Genomic DNA, 15,606 nt, shown 5'->3' on the forward strand with positions numbered 1-15,606 from the left:
TTAATTACTAATAATATAGCAACTGGTACTAGTAATACTTACTTCCCCAAAATCTAACAGACAATAGTCACAGTTTGAGGAAATGGTTTTTAAATTAAGGTTTTTTTATAGGCTTTATTTTTACCACTACAGCTAAATATTGCTGCTAATATTTTAGCAATAGTAATGCCAAATCTTTAGCATCACTATTGCTGCTACCTACATCATTCTATTTTGAGGCTTTTTCACAAAATCCAACAGTTTAGAATAGTCACAATTTCGGGAAGTTATTATATTTTCCTTCCAAAATGATGATGCTGATAATATTAGCACTGCTACAAATAATATTAGCACTTATATTTATCAATATTTATTATAAGGGTTTCCTTTTCTCGCTTTTATTACTGCTATAGTAATTGCTTCTAATACTACTATAGGAAAATAGAAGTATGTTTCTCCTTAAAATTTAAAAATGTTTAATACAGTCAATATTTTAGGAAATTTCTACATTTTGCTAATAATATTAACATATTTTGTCTTACTAATAGTTAACACAACTAATACAGCTTCTATTATTTAGAAAATAGCCTTATTGCTTGCTATTTAATTTCCTTATACGTTTCGCTATAAATATTCTTTATTACTTATTTATAAGTTATAAATATTTATGTGTCAACATATTTTTACTAGTCATGTTTTTTCTCGAAATGTTCCAAATTCAGTTAAAATAATAAATATTCCTCAATAAATAAATGCCTAAAATGATTTTATCATTTAACTACAAATTATAAATTATTTAAATATCATACATAATAAATACCTAGTTTGACATTTTATTTAATAATTAACTACACTTAAAGATTAAATGAAATTTATTGGAATATTTTAATTAATTAAATAAATCATGTTATTGTCTAAGTTAGTTAATGTCAATTTAAATATTATTATAAACTCAAACAAACAAAACAAAAAATTATACTGAAAATGTCAACGAACGAGCTAGCGAGCGATCTCCAGATTATTATCTCTTTATAATTAATTTTCTAAAAAAAAAAAACTTCATAAAATAGTTTACCTTCAACTGTAATATTTATGAACAGCATTTAAATTGAATTTATTTTTTCTTAGTAACAACTACTACAGATTTGTTTTGAAAGATGTGATTAGTGTAACTGTCTATTTAAATTATTTTATTCTATTTCCATTTCGTTACACAATTTTAAGTTTGAAATGTGAAAAAAAAACAAACAAATTGTTATTGAATTATAATAGAAAGCTTTATGGGAAAAATTAATGATTTCCTAAAACGGTAGGAAGCAGACATTAAGTCTACTATAGTGTTGTATTTTATTAGTACAAAACTTATGCAAATTGTAGTTGTTGGTGGTGATGGAAGTGCCAAATGAATTTTTTATTATTATTACAAAATTAATTAAAATTCATAAAGGAAGATGCACCATCAAGATTGTTATAAATGCTAAATTATAGTTCTATAAATGTACATACATACAATACATATTTTAATATTACTTTTACAGAGCTTTGTGAGAGTCTTAAGGTTAGAATTTTATATTATTGATTCAATATTATTTTTAATATAACTAATACTATAGCACCTGTTATATTTATAAATATAATACTGTAAGTACAATTTAATAGTGGAAATACAAGAACAGCTTAAAGTTCTACGACTGCTATTGTTATAATATGTTACTGCTACTGAAACTACATATTATGCTACTAATATTACAAGTACACCAATATAGTTACTGCTACTACAGCATCTTATATAAAGCTACTACTTATGTTTTTATGATACTGCTATTTTGTAACTGTTTTTAGAGAAGCAACTTCTACAAATAAGTATAAAAATATTAGAAATATTACTTCTGCTTAAAGGTCTACGATATATTCGCATTACTATTGCACTAGTACAACTACTACTTTATGAAATGTTACTAATATTACTTGCTACTAATATTTTAGCAATAGTAATACCAACTATTTAGTATCACTATTAATACTATATTTAGACTTATCTTCAAAATTTTACATTTTACAATATGTATCATTCACCAATGATGCTGCAAAATTTGTATCTATAGCTTATGCTACCAATAATCTTTCATAGTAAATTTATTATTATGTAAACCTTAACTATGATAATTTGCTATTAGCGCTAATGCTGCTAATAATATTAATATATTCTTAGTAAATATTGTATATTAAAGTACTTTACTACAATAGCTGTTGCTATTAATACTACTGCCTTTAAAAATATTTCATTTAACTATTTATAACCCATATTTAAATTCATTCCTTTACATTTATTTGTTTACCCTATTTTCTGCCTTTGTATCTCCCTGATTTTTTTTTTATATTTCTGGTTTCAAAACCATATTAATGTTTTTTATCTTCTTCCTTATTATACATTTCTTTTCATGTCACTTTATACATTTGCATGTATTTATTACAAAACTTTTATTTAAATTTTCTGCAAAAAAAAAACAAAACCATTCTTAACAAAAAAAAAATGTTACCTCAAAAAACATGTCAAAAACTCTTATTGAATTATAATTCATGAAATAAATAGCCTAAGGAAAAGATTTTTTCGTAATTTAAATAAAATACCACACCTCCTTTTTATTGAAATTATTATTTTTTTTTTCATTTGATGCGTATTTTATGACAAACATTAATTTCTACTTTCTTTAAAAGATAAAAGCTGAAATAACAAGTGGTTAATATAAACTTTGTTGTATTGGCTCAAATAATCGTTAACAACAACAAAAAAATACAAAAAAATTTAAAGCCAATTTTTTTATACACTCAATATTCACGTGATTTGGTTTAAGCTGGATTTTATTTTATGGTTATGAGGTAAATAAAATATATATAAGAAAAGAGAATATACAGAATACATTAATTTCAACACGAGCCATTAAAAATTGAATGTCGAAAAAGAAGAAAAAAAAATTGTGTTTGAAATCGCAGGCCAGTTAAAAGTAGTTTAAGAGAGGGAAGTATGGCCAAGCCGAATATCATTCAAATAAGATTTGAGCAAATATAAAAATATAAAGAGCTAAATTATAGTTCTTTCATTATTATAGAAATATTATCTGATATTTATAGCATTAAAAAGACTATTAAATGCAACAACTATTATTATGTACTATAACTTTTAGTATTACTATATTCGACATGTAGAAAAATATCTTCGTTTTATTTGAAAATAATTTTAGAACGAATGTTCTAAATTTTGAGCAATATTTAGTATACGAATAAAGTAAATAGCGGAAATACTAAAATATATTAAAGTTCTACAACATATTCGCATTGCTATGTGTACTTTTTGTTACTGCTGCTGAAGCTGCAGGTTCAGGTTATATTAGTAATTTTACAATTACACTAATATATCGACTGTTATTAGTTTCGTTACTACAACCACTTATATCAAAACAATAAGCATTACTTCTGAATTTATCAAAAGTACAACAATTGTTACAGCTGCTACTATTCTGCGACTGTTTTTACATAATAAACTACTGCAAGGAAATGCTATTATTACAAATACATTAATTTCTTTAGACAACAGTAAGTATAATGCTACTACAAGTTAATAGCGGAAATATTAGAACAGCTGAAAGCTATCGAAACTGCATGTTATGCTACTAATCTTACAAGTACACTAATAAAGCTACTGCTACTATTTTGTTACTACAGCCACTGTTACTGCTGCGGGAACTGCAGGTTAAATGATTTTACAATTACACTACTATATTGATTGCTATTAGTTTTTTTGTATCAAAACTATTAGCAATACTTCAGTTTTTATTAAAAAATACTATTGCTACTGCTACTACTATTCTTCTACTGATTTTACATAATAAACTACTACAAGTAAATAGTGCTATTACTACAGATATAACAATTACTTTAGACCGACAATAATGCTACTGGTTTCACAAAATAAACTACTACAAGTTTATAGTGGAAATGTTATGAAAAAGCTCTATTTATACTACTACATTATTTCACATAAATTTTATTGCTATTTCTACTATTATTATATTTTTCATATATTTAAGTGGGTTAGTTGCTTTTAAATATTGTTCTACTTATTTTTTTGATTTGATTTTTTTCAAAATATCATAATTTATATCAAACTTACCTTAACAGGTTCATCATTTTCAAAACCTCCATTGGTAAACCCAGTCATTTTGTATGTGTGTGTTTTTTTGGTTTTATTTACAATAAATTGCTATTATTCTATAATGAAAAAGAAAAACAAAAAACATTAATTAATAAATTAATAAATCGGCAATATTTAAAAATAATTATTACAATAAAATTATACTTTTTTGTTTAAGAAGAAAGAGAAAAAATCAAACTTAACAATGAATGATCACCAAAACAATAATGTATGGAGTTTTATTAAAACCTCTTTTTTTATTATTTAAATTACACTCACGAAATAATTGAAAACGTCATAATATTTTTGATTGATATTATTTTCATTTTCTTTTTTGTTTTCGTTAGCCCTAATTGGCGGTATATTCTTTTTTGTAGTTATTATTATTATTAATATTTTGTTTTGTTTAAAAATTTTTAAACAAATTGCATGTATACATAGGTTTGTTGTTATTATTATTTTTATTATTTTGTTATTCCTATACATATGTATATAATTTATAATTTTAAAAAATTTGTCTTGCCAAAATCATGGCAAAAAGCATTCAACTGAAAAGCCGTTGACTTGTTAATAATATTTAGTTATAATAGTTCAAGTTCATGTTCAAAATATTTATTTATTTAGTTTTCATATTGTTGTCATCATTTTGTTTTTCTGGTTTATCAATTTATATGATTATAAACAAAAAAAGATTATACCCAAATATAATTGTTAATAATAAAAACTATATAAATAATAATATGCTTAAAAACATGGTTTGCTGTAATTTTCATTATGAATTCACGTGCTGAAGTTTGTGGAAATTATAGGGATGATAATAGTAGTTATAGCTGTTTGTTAGTGCTATTACAGTACAGTATGCTAGTACAGTCTGCCATAGTTTTTAGCATCACTTCTGCTATAATTTCTATTGCTTTTTTTAGTTCTAAGCTAATAAAAGTTTCTTCATCTAAAACATTAGTTGCTACTAACTACTGCCAATAATACTAAATCAATATTCCTTCAAAATTCTAATGAAGTGGAATTTCTTTGAATTCGCTGGGTGTAAAGGTTCGACGTGTAACACTTAACTATTTATTTATTATTTTGTACACAGAGAAAACAGATTCGTAGTAGCAACCGAATTTGTTGCCAATCGAATGATTCGGTTGCAAACATAGAATTTTTCGGTTCTATTAACAGAATGTCAGTTGATAAAAAAGAATTTTGGTTGAAGCAACCAATCTTTTGTTACCCCTTCTAAAATTTTGTAGTCACAACTGTAAAATTCGGTATCTAAGGTAGAATCATTCGATTGGCAACAAATTCGGTTGCTATCACGAATCTGTATTCTCTGTGTATTGAAACTATTACTTCTTTATTTATTTAACTATAACATTAATAAGGTCTTTTATCATTTTTCAAAAAATATTGAAGCGTAACGCAAAATTTTTGGAATTTATAATCAAGTTAAAAGAAATCAATTTTGTTCTATAACAAATATGTTATTGTTATTAAACAATAAAAATAAATACTTTAAAAAGCTTGTGCTATTAGATCTTTTCATATTTATACATATATAGCTAGCTATTTAAACTAGGGTTCCTAATTTCCCGGACTTTTTTCTTTCCCGGGAGGAAGTTAAAAAATCGTTTCATTCCCGGGAATTCCCGGGAATTTTTCAACACTAAATTAAACCAAAAACCAGAAATTTTTTTTTCGAATAAAGTATAAAATAAATGTTGGTCCAGCATAGGGTTTCTAATTTAATAGTGACATTTTATCGGTATTGTCGCGTAGATAGAGACATTTTTCATATCTGATTGTAGATAAACAAATTTGAACCACTATTATTGTTACTACTTTCTCTAAATATGAATAATATTCATTGAATATCTCTAAAAGTTAGGCATCTTAATAATTCCTTTAAGAGTATAAACTTTGAATTAGATTCATTGAGTGAAAAAAATAGGTTATTTCAACCGTAATACTTCTTTGCCAACTAACTGCCTGTTGCTAGAACCACAAAAATCTATGGATATAATGAAATGATTCAATTAGCAACAAATTTGGCCATCGAAACGAATCTGAAAATTGTAACTTTTAGAAGAAAACTTATGAAGAAATTCCCGAAAATTCCCGACAAACATTTCCCGAAAATTATCAAAAAAATATTCCCGGGAATTCCCGGGAAATTTTTCCCGCGTAGGAACTCTAATTTAAACCCAAAAAATTTATATAATCAATTTACTCTAAAACATGCAAAATTAATTAATTCAATCATTGTGGCTGTTTAGTTTTATTCAATTATATTAAAAATAATAATAAAAACCATTAAATCAAATTATAGCAATTATACAAATTAATGAAGTCACACAAAATTAAGTTTTATTTTATAAAAAAAAAACCTAATTATAGTTTCAGGTGAAACAAAAATTACAATGAAATTTAAGAGAAAAAAATTTATATAGATTTTGCTTTAATAAACTGAGATATTAAATTGTTAACTTAAGTGATTAAGACGATTTCCTGGAATAATTTTTAACAAAGCAAAGGTTTAAAGCAGTGGTCGGCAATTATAGCCACCAGGGGCTAAACATGATCGGTTATTTGGCTGTCAACAAAGTTCATAAAAATTATCAAATAAGAAACAAAATTCACCATTAATAGCTGGTCTCCCATGTTTTTTTATGCCGACTACTGGTTTAAATATAACGGGAATGCTAAAGTTTATTAATTTGGTAACGTTATTTTAAAGTTAATGCTATTTTAGAATATTTCAGTATTGACATTTTAAAAATGATTTCTGGAATTCTTTTTAACCAAGCAAGGGTTAAAAGCAGTGGTCGGCACTCATAGCCACCAGGTGCTACACATGATCTGTTATTTAGCTGTAAACAACTCGAATATCAACGAAGTTAATAAAATTTATCAAATAAGAAAATAAAATATTAGTAATAGCTGATCTGATAGCATCATATCTCAAGTTTTTTTGATGCCGACCACTGGTTTAAATATAACGAGAACGCTAAAAATTATAATTTCGGTAAAGTCATTTTAAAGTTAATAGTACTTTGGAATATTTCAGTATTGACATTTGCTGTTATTTAAAAAAGTATTTCTGGGTTTTTAAATTAGTAACTTAATTAACTAAAATTTAAAAAAATGGTTTGGAAATATTGATTCGAAATGAACCTGTACCTGCTACATTTTTTCTTGAGTGTATTTAAAAAAAAATCTACATTTTACATATAATTGTACTCGTAGCATTTGCTTTTGTAGCTTTAGAATTATTTAATATTCATATTATTTAACAAAATAATAAAAAATATGTATTTAATTACAGCTTTTCAACAAACTTTTTCACACACTATCCACCTTTATAATCATAAAAACATATTAAAAATGTTCACATACGAAAATTTTTAGAAAATCATAAAAATATTTATTGTTTAAAACAATAGGCTATTAAATTTACGGTATATTTTTATTTAACAACACGTGCCATTTTATGAAATAAACAAATTGCATTTTTTAAGCAATGGAAAATCCATTTAATTTGATTAAAAAATTCAATTTTCTTCAACTCTAGTAATTGCTATAACACCTTCTGCTTTGTAATTTGATGAGTAGTTACGAAAATTATTCATATCTTTATATTTTATCTTATTATTTAAATATGAAAACTAGTAAGCAGTTTATTTAAAATATCAAATTATCAGTCACATGTGTTTGAGAAAATTGAGCTCACATTCAAATATTTCATATGTAAAAGTTTGTTAGCAATTGCATTTTTTCTATTTGCTTTGAACAATTAAATGTTAATTATACTAAAATGGGAAATTTATTGTGTAATATTTGTACATATGTGTGTATTTTTCTAGTTACAATACTTTATTTCTAAAGCCCGTTTAGAAGTTATGATCATTAATTGTTTTCATTTTATTTTTTTTTCCAATATTGTTGTGTTAAATAAATATTTACTAACAAAGTAGCGGTTATTTATTTGTCACTATTAGACGCATTTATGTTGTTTTTATTATTATTTCTATTTATTTTGTTATACAAATACATTCATTCACTCACTCGGTGTATGATTGATTAGAAATAGCAATAAAACTCTATAATCGCAATCAATATTATTTAATAATTTGCTGTCAATTTAAATTGGACAAGTACGTATTTCTTTAAGATCTAAAGGAATTATGTTTGTTTATTTTTTCTTGAAATAACACATATTTTTTTTCAAGGGTGCCTGAGTATAAGAAGGTGATTTTAAGATACGGTTAATTTAAAACATGTTTTTCCTTAAGCTATTTATTGTGTATTATAAATTTGTTATTGATTTAGTATTAAATATAAAGTTGTTCCACAAATTGTCAACTAATAGGCAAAAAGTTTTAACTTACAATTCAGTAATTTTACAGGCAACAAATGTAGAAATACTTATGAAAATATATAAGATCAATCCCGGGATAATAGTAAATCCTGGGATTTATATACATTTCGGAATTGGCATTCCTATTTACTAACAATATTATTTGTTTCCGATCCTGTAAATTTTTCGAAATATTTACTAATCTCTCTTTTACTTTATCTGAGTTAAATCAGAAATTATCTGCACGCAGAGAAAAAATATAGTTGGGCATGGTTACTGTAACCATTTCAATATTGTTACAAGTTTTTTTAACTATATTATAGTCACAGTAACCATTTACATGATTGTGGTAACAATAATATGGTTAATTTACGATTCACATGATTGTGTCAACCATATACATATATGGTTACAGTAAACAAATATATGTTTGTGACAACTATTCATATGAATCATATTATGTTGGCTCATCAAAATCTGAGGCTCATCATAATCTGAGAACAACATATTATGATAAAATTATTCATCATAAATATGGTTGTCACAAACATATACTTGTTTACTGTAACCATATATATGGTTGATACAATCATGTGAATCATAAATTAACCATATTATGGTTACCACAATCATGTAAATAGTTACTGTGACTATAATATTGTTAAAAATCTTGAAACACTATTTAAATGGTTACAGTAACCATGCCCAATTATATTTTTTCTCTGCGTGTGTGTATTCAAATATCATGTTATTTATTAGATTATTCCTAACTGTACAGGGCAGATGTTGATCGGCTATTTACCTTTAACCAATACAAGTTCATAGAATTTAATATAAATCACAATTGAATCGTTTATTTCAAAAACCAGTCAAGCCACAAAAAATCCAGAATTGAGTTATTGGGCGATTAATGTTTTGTAAAGGTAAATACATTGTTTAATGCAAAAAAAAATTAAATACTGCCCCCTATTAAGGTTAAGCAAAGCCGAGAAATCCATGATTAGTGCAGAAAGAAGTCAAGTGACAGCGCTTGACAGGTTTTATTCTATATAATAATCTAATTTTTTCATAAATATTGTAGATCTCAATAAATGTGGGAAAAATAAAACATTTAAAAGCTCTAAAACCCTAATTGGTTGTATATGAGTTGTATGCGAATATTGGCCTAGAACGGAAGCAGAATGTACTGTAGAACGAGTGTATGATGAGGAATAGTTATTTCAGAACAAATATGTATATATGAATATCATGTTAAACTCTTTAAAAAGTTCATTTGTCATTTAACTTTTGAAGTTCCTAATAAAATTAGAATATTTCGTATGAAATTTACAATAGTGGATTGTTACTTGTTTCAGAAACCAGTCAAGTGCAAACTTTATAGATATTATTTGTTATCAAACAGTTACATAAATGTATAACTTTCATAGGAAAAAATATAAATTTTGTTAAAGTAAATTTTAGGTAGCTAGGAAGTTTTGATTTTGATTTACTCGAAGTAAGTTGTTGCTTGACTGGTTTTTGAAATAAACTATTCAATGAATAGCTGGTCCGATTACAATAGACAATAATGTTTATGCCGACCACTGCTCTAGCAAATAGTCTAAAGTGAAGTCAGCTCTCTTGCGTTAAAATTTGCTCTATTTCGTTTCTTTTAAATTAAATATCTTAATTTTTGTAAATAGATCCTTCGCTTTCCTCAAAAATATAGCTATTATCTTAATTATTTAATTCTGCTGCGCAAAACTTTCCATTTGATATTAAATAATATGTATTATTTTTTAATGTGAAGCCCTTTTCTCTCATTAATATAACGTATTTAAAATTCAGCTCGTTGAAATTTTTGCACTCTTACTTTATTTTATTTATCTTTTCTTAAGTACAGACCAAAATAAAACACGTGTGTTTTAACAATTCAATTTCAAGTTTGTTTTTTTTTGTTAAATTGTACTTAAAAAAGTATTTTTGTTTTTCATTTTGTTGATTACAATGACTCATCATTTGTGGGAAGAATGCAGCCAGACAATGTCTGTAGCAGGCTTGGTAAATTTGAGATTTTGAAATGAGTACTTTTTTTGAGAAAGAAAGTACTAAATTTTTTGAAATTTGTGGTTTCCATAGAGCGGAAACTAGAAAAAAACTGAAACAACAAAATTCCTAAAAATAATCACACTTATGAGCGTTGTTTTTGTTTTCCCATAGTTTTATTAATAATACATTCTAACCATTTAGGTCTTTGACAACTGAGTTAGGTCTATCTATGAAGGTAGAGCGGAAACTCTCCTGTCAAAGTCCTAACTCAGTTGTCAAAAGAATAATTAGTTTTCTTCTTGAGGTTCTTCAAGTAGTTTTTGAAAGATGATAATTGATGGATTTGGATTGAAAAATTTTAAATCGAAGAGGAATTGAATCAATATGAACTAGAGTTTAGAAGACAAATATTACCAAATTGATAAAAGCAAATGCTTTTATGCCCCTGGATTATATATTTATATTTATACATTAACCAACCATGTTTTGGAGCAACTTTAATAATAATAAGAGGTCTAATAGAACTTTGCTCAAATAAATGTCTTACATTTGTATAAAAATAGTAGAGAAAAAGTAAATTTGCTAATTATAGGGCCATATTTTTGAAAATATTAAAAAAAAGTACTAATATGTCGCTTATGTAAAACAAATACTACCAATAGTACTAAATTTTACATCGCTGGCCTGTAGTGTTTAAACGTGTCGCTGAACTTGTTAAAATGCAATATGTTAATAAAAAGCAAAAACAATTGTAATTTAATTCACTTTTAATAAAAACAAAAATTTTATCATCAACATGTCAAAAGGTTAAGCGTGATGTTTTTTTTATAGTGAAATTGTAACGGATTTTCAAAGGTTTAAATTAATAAGCCGCTTTACAACAAAGATGATTTTAAAAGGAATTAAATAATAATTGTTTTATGATTGAATTTTTAGAAAGGATTTAACTCCATATTCATAATACATTTTTTAATTTATAAAAAATTAATAAAACACAATTTCCATACAAAATTTGTATTATAAACCTATGATAAATTAACAAATTTATTATGAAGAAGGCCTTTAAAATATAAATATTGTGGAATTGTATTTTTGGATTTCATTAAAAATTTTGTATAAATAGTAACATTTCAAAGAGGTAGCTGGGTTCGAGTCCTGCCTAAGTTCCTGGTTCATTTTGAAATATATTCCTTATTTTGTTAAGACAATTTTTGTAAAATCCACTTAATTATGATTCTGTGATGTTAGCTAATAGTTATTATTTTTAATTATCACATTTTGTTTAAAACTCCACACATTTTATTTATAAATTTTTATGACTTAATTTTTAAAAATATTTTTTTTTTATTTTTGTAAATCTTACTTAATTAAAAATTTTAACACACCAGCTTTCAGCAATCTGCGTTTTAAAACCCCAAAAGAAACTTAAAGTTTCTTTTAGTCTTGTTACTTCGTTGTTATTTAAACTTTTTTTTTTGGAATTTTTGTTTTATGCACATATAATTTTAATAATACCAAAAATGTTAATTTCTTTTAAAAAACTTGGTGTTGGTCTTTATATTTAATATTGTATTTATTTCTTGTTTTTTTATATATAAATTTGTTTGAATTTTAAAACTCTCACTACCGTTTGCCACCCTAATAGCTGGCCAAATGCACAATGCCAAGAAATTGCGACAATATGCGAATTTTAAACAAATTTATTCCATTAAAATCGGCCCTAATCAATAAAACAGCTCTACTAAAATTCAAGTGAGGGCAACAACAACGGGCAAAATTAATTGAATGAAATAAACAGAAATGATACCGAATAAAAAAAGAAATGATTTACACCGATATGGCTAACAAATAATCACAATACTATAAATTATCTCCGAATTGGTTTTGAATTTCAAAATAAAAAAAAAACAGTTTATTCTAATAATTTGTTTGTGTAGTTGTTGGCTTTATAGCCAAAGTGAAGGTGTAAGTAAGTGTGTGTGTTTTTTTTTCACCGGCCAATTGTAAAGTGTGCGATTTTGATTTTATACAAATAGCAAATTCAAATTCAAACAACTCGTAAAAAATCTAAGTTAAACAACCACTTGAGATATCAATAGCAAAAAATCTTATCAATTTAGCCGTACAACCAGTCAACCAGCGAGAGAGAGAGCCTGCGATGCCATACCAATGCACACTCGTACTAATTACGTTGAGTTTTCCAATAAAAAAAGTACTTGTATGTTACTATGCATTTACAGTGGAGACTCGTTAAACGAAAATTAAATATTAAATTTTATTTATTTCAAAATTAAGAGAGATGGATCCAACATAGAATTACATACGAGGTGGGATACTCTGAGAACCACTAGCAGGAGTAAATTGACACCTATTCTGTGACAGTTCTGGTAATTATGAGTGAAGAGCTCAAGATTAAAGTTTTAAAACCTTAACTAAATTTTTTTTATTATTTTAAAAAGCCAAAGTAGTACAAATTAATCTTTAATTTATAAATTTAAAATCCACCTAAAATTTTCCAATATTTAACCATCTTTATTAAACATATTTTACTGTATTTGAAAATCAAATTGTAAATTGTCGCCTGATAAACATGATACCAATAAAAAAAATTGCATCTAGAAACGTCATGAATCAAAATTATTAACTAAATATCAATATTTCTATAAGTGTACTGTTATAATTAAATAAAGTTCAACGTTATAAATTAAAAACACAGACGTACTTGTCTTATAAATACTTTTTTTGCAATTAAAACAAAAAAAGAAATAAATATTTGGAATAAACTGTAGGAAATACACAAAGAATACAAAAATCCCAGAAATGTATTACGATAAGATTATTTTTATTATTGTAACACCAAAGGGGGGAAAATACAATACATTATTATCCAAAATGTTTGTTGTTTTAAACAATTTAATTAATTAGAAAGTTTAAAAACAAATACTAAAAATAAATAGTTTTTTATTTATATAAAACAAAATATTTATTTAATATGATTCATGGTTCTCAAAGATAATAGAAATATTTTATGTAATTTTTGCTCTTCAAAATCTAACATTATCATTATCAAAGGCACTCCTTTTGTTTAAAATATACAATATTTATTTTAAATTATTCTTAGAATTTGTAGTTTTTAATTTATTATTATTTAGTATGTTGTCAAAGCAGAAGTTTACTTTAAAAGAGTTGACCTTTTCAAAACTATACTGTTAGATTTTTTATCTCCAAACCTTAGTAAGTACTTTGGTATTTTTACTAAACATCATATTTAGACTTTACCCAAATTTTCAATTTATGAGTATGAATTTGCAAAAAATTGTACTAGTAAATAATGAAAAAAAGAAACCAACACAATAATTTTTGTGTTTAACTGACATTCTAACAAAGATTGTAAGCTTTAAATATAACAAAAAAACGTTATATTTTCAAAATTATTAAAAATACTGACACAACAATTATTTACAGAGCTGAAAATACTCATTAGCTGTAGATGAAAAACTAAGCTCTCAATTTGTTTTTATTTTAAAATCTTCCATTAACTTAAAAGTTATGCTTAATTTACTTGTTTAATTATTTAAGAAACAAAAAAAAAACAATAAATAATTATAAGAAATTAATTTGAAAACATTTTGAAGTTATAATTAACAAAATATTACACAAAGAAAAGTGTGGCTCACTCGTTTAGTACATAATTATTTTAACAAATATGAAAATTACTCACACTGAAATTATTTAAGGGGTTAGGCAAAAATAATTTTGAAAATTTGGAAAAAATGGAAAAAATATAGGTTTTTATTCTGATTGCCTAAAATATTTCCTGAGTATTTGATTTGTTCTTATTTTAATTATATTTCATTACTTTATACATTAAGTAAAGCTAAATTTTTAGCGATTGCTTATTTAAATGCTTCTGGATTTCAATTATTAATAGATTTCCAAGTTTTTTTCAGTGTTTAAAAAACTAGACTACAAGTAGCAGTAGCAACGAAAAAACACAAGTAGTCTAGTTTAAAAAATTAATAAAAACTCGGAGTCAATAATTACTACTACTACTGCTACCTTCACATTTTGGTAGCAGTAGTTGTAGTAGTACTAATAAAAGAAAAATTTAAAAGTAGCAGAGTAATTTATTTTCTATTGCTACCTTAAAAAAGAAAAAGTTTTGATGTAGCAGTCATTAGTTTTTTATTAATTCTGCTACTTTTAAAATTTAGTAGTAATAGAAGTAGCAGTTGAGGTAGTAGAAGAAGTAGCAGTTAAGTAGCAGTTGAAGTAGCAGCTAAGTAGCAGTTGAGGTAGCAATAAAATAAGTCAAAAATAAAAATCTTCATCCAAAAAAGTATATTATGTGTTGTTGTTGTGAATGTATATTTCTGTAAGTTGGTCGTGTTGTAAACAAAAGTTCGGCTTTTTTGTTATACACACAGAAAACACGATCTTTCTGTTAGCAACACGAACATCTGAGACGAATAAAATCGAATAATTCTTACAAATTTTGGTGTTATGACTGAAGATTTTCTTTTTTGACTACAAGAAAACGAAAAAAGACAAATTCTACTGCTACCGCTACATACACTTTTTTGAAGCAGTAGTTGTAGCAACAGTTAAAAATTTGTTAGTTATGGTAGCTTTCCACCTGGTTCCTAAATTTAATTTGCAAATTAGTTTCTGAGGGCTATTCTGAATTTATTGGGTCATTATTACACTAAAAAAAATTATTGGACAACTTTTTTTTAGTTTTTTTAAATTTTGCAGGTTAGAGGGTAAAATGTTTTTCTTATAGGGCACTCCTTAAGACATGATAATTCCTTATGGCGTTTTCTATTCTAGGAAAAATATAGCCGATTTTCTGCCAACATGCCCTTCTTTATTTTCTTTTTTGTAATAAATGCTGAATGTTTGAATGAATTATTTTTTAATAATCTATGCTTAAAGAAGATGTTGAAGTTTTTGTTCTAATTTTTATTAAGGAAAAAAAATGTTGCCAAATAAATTTTACACCGGCAATTCTTTTTATTCTATTGCTTAAAATATTACTTACAGCATTGTA

At 25.3% G+C, this 15,606-nt stretch overlaps 1 protein-coding gene across 2 annotated transcripts in view; it reads right to left on the minus strand.

The window, feature by feature from the left end:
* The window catches only part of LOC135958472 (UNC93-like protein), a 49,373-nt gene that overhangs the window by 12,552 nt on the left and 21,215 nt on the right, over positions 1–15,606 (minus strand). The window contains exons 1-2 of one of the 2 annotated variants that reach the window (XM_065509380.1): positions 11,920–12,066; positions 4,151–4,248 (exon numbers count right to left, since the gene is read on the minus strand). In XM_065509380.1, the coding sequence (XP_065365452.1) occupies positions 4,151–4,198 (48 nt within the window). In that variant the 5' untranslated portion in view covers positions 4,199–4,248; positions 11,920–12,066. Of the gene's footprint in view, positions 1–4,150; positions 4,249–11,919; positions 12,067–15,606 lie in introns of those variants that run through there. The other variant, XM_065509379.1, reaches the window with a different exon arrangement.

This window comes from Calliphora vicina, chromosome 4, assembly GCF_958450345.1.
Source record: "Calliphora vicina chromosome 4, idCalVici1.1, whole genome shotgun sequence".
Lineage (NCBI taxonomy): Eukaryota > Metazoa > Arthropoda > Insecta > Diptera > Calliphoridae > Calliphora > Calliphora vicina.